The sequence below is a fragment of the Alligator sinensis genome, unplaced genomic scaffold (assembly GCF_000455745.1).
Source record: "Alligator sinensis unplaced genomic scaffold, ASM45574v1 scaffold537_1, whole genome shotgun sequence".
Classification (NCBI taxonomy): Eukaryota; Metazoa; Chordata; order Crocodylia; family Alligatoridae; genus Alligator; species Alligator sinensis.
The window spans coordinates 567287-577192 of NW_005842734.1; the positions used below are offsets into that span (position 1 = coordinate 567287).

A 9906-nucleotide genomic window follows, 5' to 3' on the forward strand; every position below is an offset into this window, starting at 1 on the left:
CTATTCTGACCTGGCTGTCTACATGGCACATCAAAGATTAAGAAGTCAAACATGTTTGTGGATATAAGACCACTTAAAAAAAGTAGACTGAGTATACCCCATAGAAAAGGGTATAGCTAAAGCATTAAGTGGGAGATAGATAAGCTGTTTCATATGGCCGAGCCCACAGCCTGGTGTTTAGAGCATATCAGAGAGCTTTTGATAAATGTGAAATAAACTTAATCAACAGTCCTGATGAAATGCACCTCTGGGTGCTGAAGGACCTGGCTGTAGAGTCCCAGAGCCATTGGCAACAGTATGTGCAAAGTCATGAATGACAGCCAAGGCTTCAGAGGCCTGGAACCAAGTCTAGCATAACGTTGTGGCAGATTATGATACTGTTTGTAAAACTTCTGAGTTAAATGTGTTAATCTTATACTGAGGTTAGATCTCTCCATTTCCCTGACCAGCCAGCATGGGACAAGTGGAGAGGCAGGGTGCCAGGGAGAAGGTGCTGGAGGGGGGAACCTGCACACTGCCACTGCTGTCCACTGCCACTGCCATCCTCTGAGCATGGGACAGGGGACTGCTATCCTCTTAGCAACAGGCACAGCTCACTGCTAGAGCAGGGCCGGAGCAGCCTTGGGGCTCCTCCTGCACCTGGATCAACCCGGAATGGTAGTGGGAGTCATGGAAGCGGGGAGTGTCCAAACCACTGCATCCCCTCTGGATCTGCCCCTGTCTCTGATTTAACCTGGGCATTGTGGCTCAAGCACTTTCTGCTGCAGTGCTGTGGGCTAGTATATGTATTTATTTAAGGGTGAGATTACCCTGAAACAGGGTGATAGTCCACCCTGTTCCTTGGTTCCTCTCCCAAGGAGTGGGGGAGCCGGTTCATGGGAAGCGCAGTGACTGGGACATGAGGCGCAGCTGTGCCTCTTCACACGTCAGGTGAAAGAAATGGCAGATGAGGGTTCGGGGTCTACAAAAGAGGGGACACTGAGGGCAGCAGATTGCCCCTGGGGGCACACAAAGAGATGCGAGAGAGCGTGGCCAGCATGATCAGAGATGGATCTGAATTGAGAGCTAACGCTGCGGAGTCTAACTCACCAGGTGAAGAAAACTGCAGAGAGAGATCGGTGAGAGAAAGGATGCTAAAACCATGAGCACTTACCTGGTTGTTCCAGGAGAGGAGGCAGGGAGCCAAGAAGTACATCACCTGCCTTCTGGTGGTTGATGGCAACCCCCTTGTGGATCCAAATGAGATGTAGTGCTGCGTGCAAGCTTTCTATGAAGAGCTCTTCACCCTGGATCTGACCAACGCCAAAGCCTGTCAGACCCTGTGGGAGGTACTCCTGCAGATCAGCACAGACAAATGGGACCAGCTGGAGGCTCCTCTGACCCTGGCCAAGTTTTCGGCTGCCTTCCGCCTGATGGCTGGAAACAAGGCACCAGACATCAATGGGCTGACCACAGAGTTCTACTGGGCCTTCAGGGACATCCTTGGCCTGGACTTCACTGCAGTCTGGGCCAAATCCAAGGGAAGTGGGAAGGTCCTGTAACACCAGGGGGCCATGCTAACCCTCCTGCAAAAGAAGGCAGATCCCCACAACCTGAGGAACTGGTGCTTTGTGTCCCTCCTCTTCATGGACTACAAGGTAGTAGCTGAGGCCATCTCACTGCTCCTGCAGTCCATGCTAACAGACATGATCTATCCTAACCAGATGTACACGGTGCCTGGATGTTCCATTTTCAACAACCTGTACCTGGTCCAGGACCTCCTAGAGATAGCACGCTAGGAGGACCTGTCTTTCGCCCTCCTATCCATGGACCAGGAGAAGGCATTTGATAGAGTGGATCACGGATACCTCAGAGGCACACTGCAGGCGTTTGGCTTTGGGCCCCACTTCAATGTGGGCTCCCCAGGTGCTATATGCTTCTGCAGAGTGTTTGGTCAAGCTCAACTGGACCCTGATGGAGCCCATCCCATCCAGAAGAGTGGTGCTTCAAGGCTGCCCACTGTTGGCCAGCTGTACGCCTTGGCCCTGGAACACTTCCTCATCCTCCTGCAAAGGCGTGTGGCAGGGTTGATGCTCCAGGAGTTGGCACTGCAGCTGGTCCTGTCAGTGTATGCTGATGACATACTCCTAATGGTCCAGGGTTCAGGTGACCTGGTGCAGGTGGATGCCTGCCAGGTATTGAACTCAGAAGCAACCTCTGCCTGGGTCAACTGGGTCAATAGCTTTGGCCTGGCAGTGGGTGACAGCGGGCAGGTGGGCTCACTCCTACCTACGCTTCACAGGATCTGCTGGAGCGTGGCCTCACTCTTCTACTTGGGGGTCTACCTGTCCCCCACAGACCCTTTCCTACCAGAGAACTGGCACCAACTGGAGGAAAAGGTGGTGGAGTGGCTCCGGGCATGGGCAGGGCTCCTGAGGGGTCTCTCCCTGCATGGGAGAGTGCTGGTGCTGAACCAGTGTTCCTGTCCATGCTCTGGCACCACTTACACACCCTACCTGTGCCCCGTGAGATCTCGGCAGGGCTCCAGATATGGGCACTGTATTTTTTTCTGGCCAGGACAGCACTGGTTTGCTGCAGAGGTCCTGAGCCTCCCCTTGCTGGATGGTGGCCAGAGCCTAGTTTGCCTGCACAGCCAGGTCCTGATGTTCCGCCTTCAGACCCTGCAGCAACTGCTATACATTGTCGGTAGACAGGCGGCATGGGGCCACCTGTGCTGCACCTGCCTCTGACACTTCTGGGGGCTCCAATATGAGTGACAGCTCCTGGGCCTGTGGGCCTTTTCCTGAAGGACCTGCAGGGTTGCCAGAGTTCCACCAAAACCTCCATCGAGCCAGGTGCCATTCTACTCATCAAGCCCCTCCTCTGGAAGCCCCATCTGGAGGTACCGACAGAAGAGGCACCCCGGTTATGACAGAGGTTCATCCTGGTTGGTGTTTCCTGTATCAAAGACCTCCTGGACTATGATAGGCAGGAGTGGGTGGACCCCACTTCACTGGCCTGGCACATGGGTATACCCACAACATGTGCGACCTGCCACCTGGTTCAGGAGGTGACATCTGCCCTACCTCCTGATGCCCTTGCCCTTGTTCACCAGGTCCTGCATGGTGGCAGTCCCCACTCTCCCACCCCACCGTGTTCTCCAGCCCACCACAGTTTGTCATGGGGCTGGTGCCTCACCCAACCTTGTGGCACTCCCCACTCCACCACCTAAGCTGGGTGGAGGACACCAGACTGGTCCACTTTTCCACCATCCATCGCCACCACTTCTACACTCTCATGCACCACATGATCCACTATGCCACCCTCGTGTCCTGCCCAGACACCAAGTGTTGAGACCTGCTCAGCAAGGGAGTGGCTTGGGCACCCCAATGGCTGAGCCTGGACTACACCTTCATCCCACAAACCAGCTGGTGGCTCCTCCATTGAGCCACAGCCACAGGCATGTATGTGATGAGCTTCACAGACACCCTGGTCTCCTGCCCCTTCTGTGGGCAGAGGGAGACACTGGCACACATGACACTTGAGTGTGCCAGGCTGCAGCCCTCCCCCTCCCGCTCTAGAACCTCTTCCTGAGGTTCTGGATGCATTTCAACCACACCTTTTTATTTTTGGTCAGCCCATCTGTGGCCCCACCAAGTCCCGGGACCTCCTAGTCAACCTTCTCCTGGCCCTGGCCAAGTGGGCCCTCTACTTGACCAAGAAGGAGGCTCCAGCAAGGAAGGTGTGAAAGGACTGCAGGACCGCATTCCTTTCTCTCCTCTGTGCATGCTTCTGGGCAGAGCACCAGTCAGCTTCTTAGATGCCTTGGAGGATGAGTGGGAGCAGCCCAGGGGGCTCTACTCAGTTTCCCCCCCTTGAGCCCTTATTTTCACATTTTGACCCCCAAGTCACTCCAAACTTTTTCCTTTAGTTCCCCTCCCCGTCTCCACCACCAACAACAAAAAAATATTAGCTGCATCTTTCAACATTTGGATCCACATCGTGGGGACTATTAGTTAACTGGATGGGCCTTAAGGCCCATGTCCAATGGAAGATACAAATAAACAGTAGCTTCTTCTGAGAAAATGGCCACGCCCCTTCCTGCATCTGTCTACTGCTGCTGCTGTTGTTCGTTCTCAGGAGCTTTTGGGGGGAAGTTAGCTGTGCCCCTTCCAGGCTTGGGCTGCTTCTGCTGCTGTTACCATCCTCCTGTGCTGCCCATGGGCTCCTCCACCACCATCACTGCCAGCAGCTAAGGGTGCCTTAGCTGCCTCAGCTGCCTCTGCAGGCCACCCCCTGCCTTTACCTTCACTTTCACCTTTACCTGAACCATGCCTTGAGTAGCTGACCTTGCCCGGGACGGTTGCTCCCACTGCTGCTGCTGGTGACCGCCTGTACTGTTGCTGCCCCCTCTCAGGAGAGGGGTGGATTTCCTGCTGCACCATATTGCACCTCCCAACACTGCACCTGCACTGGTTTACATCCTTAATTGACTGCTCCTGCACTCCCTCATACCTGTGTCACCACATCTGAACCTGAGCTTTGTTTCCCTGCTGCTCCCCTGCTGCTAAATGCCTGGCTGGAGGCCTGAGGGGCTCCTGGACTGAGCTTCCACACACAACACCCCTGCAACACTCCAGTCATTTATTCACACCTGCCTCAGCAAACTGCACTGGGTATTTTGCCCTTGTGGGATAAGTCCTGTGGTCCACTCCCCCTGCCCTGGCGTTATGTGGCTGAGTAACCCAGCTCAAATCTACCCAGCCCTTCTGGGTGTCCCACGCCCCACCTTCCCCAGGCATAGCTTGCCTGGTTTCCCATGGGGCTGTAGACCAGTGAGATTCAGCCCCTTTCCCCTGCCCTCCACTTCCCCACACCCCAACCTGCCCCTATTGGATTCACTAGCCCCAATGTCTTTTTTGGATTTTTTTTCTTTATTGGTTTCTCTCTCCCTTTTGTGGGGCAATGGTGGGGCAGGAGCCCTCTGGGTGGGCACAGATGCCCCCACAGCATTTCCTGCTGTGCCCACTATGGGTCAGATTCCAACCAGGCTCCCAAGGGGCTGCATGTCCCTACAATGCTGAGCCTGGAGGCAGAGTTTAACTGACCCCCCCTGGATGTAGACAAGCCTCTTTATTGTTATCTTATATTGTGATGCATTTTCATTCTCACTCCATTATCATCCCCTGGAACTGACCCAATACATCAGGTTGAGAGAAATATCATTTCTGGAACAAGCTTTCAAAAAGGGTTTAATAAGAAAATGCATTAATTTTAGGATGCGGAATGTTTTAGGAATACAAAAGCAGGAGCTATTCAGACATCCTGATCAATGGCAACTTAAAAAAATTATCACTAAAACTAATACACTTGCAACTACATCAGCCTCTAGAAGAAGCTGATCAGGCTACCGGCTATGCAGGGACAGTTTCTAGTAACTCTTTGGCCCAGTCAGCATTTCTGAGAGGAATCTCCTAATCATATAGCATGTGTGTCCTCACAGGGCATTTGTGCTAAACACAGACATTCTTACATCAATGTCCCAGCAAAACCATCTTCAGCATCATCATATTCTATGTCCCCAGGAGGCAGGGATGGGTCTTTTCTGTTAGCTCCACTTCTTTGGGAGTGCAGACTCCAACCTGAAAATATCAAGGGAAGCACATGATACCGAACTGAACCCTGCCTTGCCATTAAGGTGAGCCACCACAATTATCTACTCCTTAGTGAACAAGGTCACCATGAAATACAGGTATATCCATTACTTCCGAGCATATAACTTCAGGAATCTTGAGGGAGGCCTCCAACTACTGTGGGAGTGACTTATATTTTTGAACTTTATAATTAATAAAATATTTTGAACTCTCATATTTCTGAACCTTTAGATTAAGCATGCTTCATTTTTTGAGCCTTTTAATTTTATAACTGGAAAACTTGCTACACATCAGTAAGACCAGAGATTGAACAGCAAGATATGGCAACTTCACTCACATGTCTGTGAATCCCTTGTCGCATCACTTTCCTCTGGGGCTTCAGTGACTTCCTCATCATTCTGGTGAAAGGCAGAACTGTGTTCTGGATCAGAAATTTCTCCAGCATTATCATAACCATCGCTGGTGGCATCTCTGGGCAGTACAGATGCTTCTGAAATACAGATGAGAATTAATAGTGATGAGGACAGACCTGACACTGAATAGAGAAATTAAGTAAAGGTCAGGGACAAAAGGCTGATATGCCCAGAAAGAGCCCTGATATGCTCTCTCCATCAATTGCATTAATTCAGACTGGGAAGCCTGTTAGACTATTCTCTGCTTAGACCTAGATTCTCTATTTTTTAAATCAGGAAAAGTACTTGTTTTTCATTCAGTACTAATCAGAGTAGCAGCTTTATGTAACAACCTCTTTGAAACCTTGACTAAGAAAATAGATGTTACATTTTAACTAATTCATAGTTAGCAGCTGCAGTAATACTGCTCCTAACATGAAGTTGACATCCCAGGACAAATAAGTGTAAAATTCTGTTTTCTTTTCAATAGTAGCTTTAATTACAATAGCAAACTTACTTACTACTTGAACAACATGCCTGTCTTCTGACATAGAGCACAACATGAGTTTTCTGTTTCTTAGGGTAGAAAATTCTGATCGAGGCACAAAAGCCAGGCAAACAGGAATTCATACTCCTTGTCGCACCACAAATGCCCTAACTTTGTGGCTGCAATGAAGATGATAAGAGTTTCTGCCATCCTATTGCAGCAGACGTCTGATTGTTTTATGCACAGGAGCACAGACAACCCAGAACTACCCATGCTCTTCAGCTGCCCCAGGCTAGCACTCATGGAACTTGAGAGGACTGATCCTGCAAGGCCTGGGAATTACTTTGCAGATTCAGGTCCCTCAAGCCCCCAGGAATATATGCCCAGCTTTACCATCTTACAGGAACTCATGCTGGGCAATCTCTGATGCACTTCTTTGTAAGGGGGGAACCTCAGCTTCCCCCTTTACATGGATGTGCCATGGGGAACCTCTAGGACACATCTTTGTAAGCGGGGAACACATCACCTGTTGTCCCAGAAGATCAGGCCCTGATCAGTTCATGACAACGGGCAACATGTGTTTTACCCATTGCAGCAGATCAGGTGTAGTGAGACATACTGCCACTACTGGTCCACTTCACTTGGTGATGTCTGTTTAAACCCTTTTGTCACTGCCCTCTGCCATACAACTAAATCAGTGCCACACTCTGTGGGAGAAAGGAGGAGGATGGAAAAAACAACAAAGGAAAGTGAACCCACACAGCAGATCACTGACCACCGCAGCAAAGGGAAGGAGCTGGAGAATAGTTCTTATGCAAATATTCCAACGCCATTTTCAAATTATTTGACCCTAAAAATAGATGCTTTCCTGGGCCATATTTAGTTATACTCCAAAAGTGCAATATGGGCAATGTTGCAGAAAGTGTCCCTGCAGGTCGGACTAGCAAAGTCTGATTTGTAAGCAGGGTGGGGCGCTCATTGACAGAAGTCCAGTTACTGGCTGGTCTCATCACAGAGCTAGTGTTTGCAGCATTTCATCCCTCTGGGGGTTGAAAACTACAGGAAATTAGGACTAGTTCATGATCTCAGGATGACAAGTGAATTAGACAGTGGCTCTGTGTTAGGAATGCAATGCACAGACCTGAATGAGCAAACGATTGCCCCTTCTCCTTCATTGAGCTGTAGTCAATCTCTTCATACACAGCCTCAGAGAAGGGCTGCATGAATTTTCTGGATGCTGAAAGCAAGAGTATGTGGTTAGTAGAACACAAGGTGGGAAATAGTATTAAACCCTTCTGCCACAGGTCAGTGAGGGACTGTCAGCAGTTCTTCTTTTTTAGCCCAGAAAATATCCCAGTCCAGACAATAAATGTGTTCCCTTTCAAAATTTCTTTGGAGATGCTTCCTTTATCTTTTGCACCAGCACAAAATCTCTCGTCTTAAAATGTCTGTTTTCTTTTCATTTCATTACTGCACATTATTGCCCATACAGCAGCTTCAATAATTCCTCTCCCAACATGAAGTTTATATTCCAGGAGTAACAACACTTATTTCTCTGCTTAAATGTGTTCCCTTTCAAAATTTCTTTGGAGATGCTTCCTTTATCTTTTGCACCAGCACAAAATCTCTCGTCTTAAAATGTCTGTTTTCTTTTCATTTCATTACTGCACATTATTGCCCATACAGCAGCTTCAATAATTCCTCTCCCAACATGAAGTTTATATTCCAGGAGTAACAACACTTATTTCTCTGCTTTCCAAATTTCTTGTACCTACAGATGTATTTGTCTGTAGGACTGAATCCTACAGGTGCAACTAGTGAGGATAATGCACTATCCAATATTGCTCAGAGCTGTAGTTCACTCACCTAAATTCTCACATATTTCCACAGTATTTCCAATTGTTCTAGGTCATTGGTGCTCAAATTTTTTTGCCCCATTGGCCAGAGGAATGGTGCGAGACCAGTTTGCAGGCCGAATCAAGCCCTGTGCCAGCCCTGTATACCAATTTCTGGCCCTGGCCTCCGTGCTTTCTCCACCCATCAAAACCCTCATCCTAGCCAGGCAGGGGCAGTGGGAGAAGCACTGGAGCTCAAACCTGAGAGGATGGAGATGGTGCAGAGCTCTGTGCCATGCTGTCCATCTGAAATCAGGATGCGGAGCTCCCTGCTCACCGCGCCTAGGCCCCACAAACTGGAATCGGACCCCGTGCTGCTCTGCATGTTCAATCTAGCACTTGGGGCCACATTCGGCAAGTCTTCCCACAGGATCCATTGGGATACCATGGGTTTGAATTGCATGGCGCTGAGGGAAGGATCTGGCCCACAGGCTAGGGGTTGAGCACCCCAGTCTAGGTTCTTTTCCACTATCTCCCTCTTCCTTCTGATACCCTAAAACTCTCCCTGCAACTTCAAAGAGGTATTTCTATATCATTTAAACCCACTGCGACTCACCTTTCTGCTGTGCTCTGCCTTTTTGCACCAGCCCAGCCAGAATGATTAGGACCAAGCAGAGAAGGACCCCCAGAATAATGCAGATGACAATGGGTACCATGTCTCCCCTGCTGTCTGTGGCAGGTGGCTCTGAAAGGAAACAAACATAGGAGCAGTAGAGACTATTCTTTGAAAGACAAATGAATCTCAAGGGAATATCCCCAGTTACTAATTGGACCATAAATAGTCAAAGGTCAAATACTGAGAGACAGGAGAGTAACCCACATGCTAAAGCGAGAGTCAGGAGCCCAGGCACATCAGTGGAAACCCACTGAGCAGCAATGTCTATCAGTCAGCATGCCCTGCAGGACACAGCCCAGGGGCCATTGCCTCATAGGTATCAGACTTTCGGTCAAGAAACTTCATCTCTGAGAGCAGATTTACAACTCATTTCTCAGGAAAATGCAGCACTTATTGGAAGGGGATTCTTTACCTGTTCCCATTGGGGAAGTTGTCATTCCTGTTGCATCTGCAAAGGGAAATAGAAGAAGGGTTGGACTCTGAAAGAATGGAGAGGTAAAGCATTATCTACCAAAGGGATCGTCCCCCTGTGTGGCTGCAGGTGGAACTGGCACATCACATATATGTTCTCCTTTCAAGCGGGGGACGGACAGTTGTGGGCTAACTGAGAAAGAAGTCTCCCTGTGCTTTAGGAGCAGTGGGGACAATACTAATAAACTGGAACACCGGAGCCTCAGATAAGAGCAGGGGCTCCATGGGCTGACACACGAGCCCTCCTGGGCCCTCCAAGGTTACACCCCTCACCATCCAGTCCTATGGCCAAGGAACAGGGGGCTGATACATAGCTGGGCAGGGGGATCCAGCACCACGCATCAGAAAGTTGCATACTTTATCAAAAACCTGTCAGTCACTGTTACTGCTACCAAGGGGCTGCCAGCTCTTA

The 9906-nt window shown here is 49.7% G+C and overlaps 1 protein-coding gene across 1 annotated transcript; it reads right to left on the reverse strand.

Moving 5' to 3' along the window:
• Nucleotides 1–5300: 5300 nt before the first annotated feature.
• On the reverse strand, nucleotides 5301–9460 carry LOC112552029 (antigen WC1.1-like). The gene is made up of 5 exons (XM_025216359.1): nucleotides 9436–9460; nucleotides 8964–9092; nucleotides 7654–7749; nucleotides 5971–6123; nucleotides 5301–5621 (listed from the first exon to the last, which is right to left on the reverse strand). Exons 1-5 carry the CDS (start codon nucleotides 9458–9460, stop codon nucleotides 5509–5511), a joined length of 516 nt encoding a protein of 171 aa, XP_025072144.1. The 3' UTR covers nucleotides 5301–5508.
• Between the last annotated feature and the right edge of the window lie 446 nt (nucleotides 9461–9906).

What these genes read in the sequence shown, in the direction of transcription:
- LOC112552029 (XM_025216359.1), bottom strand. Translation starts at nt 9,460, where the DNA reads ATGACAACTTCCCCAATGGGAACAG. An exon ending in AACTTCCCCAATGGGAACAG is followed by an intron (nt 9,093 to 9,435) that starts GTAAAGAATCCC and finishes GTTTCCTTTCAG; the next exon opens with AGCCACCTGCCACAGACAGC. An exon ending in GCAATCGTTTGCTCATTCAG is followed by an intron (nt 6,124 to 7,653) that starts GTCTGTGCATTG and finishes TCTGTATTTCAG; the next exon opens with AAGCATCTGTACTGCCCAGA.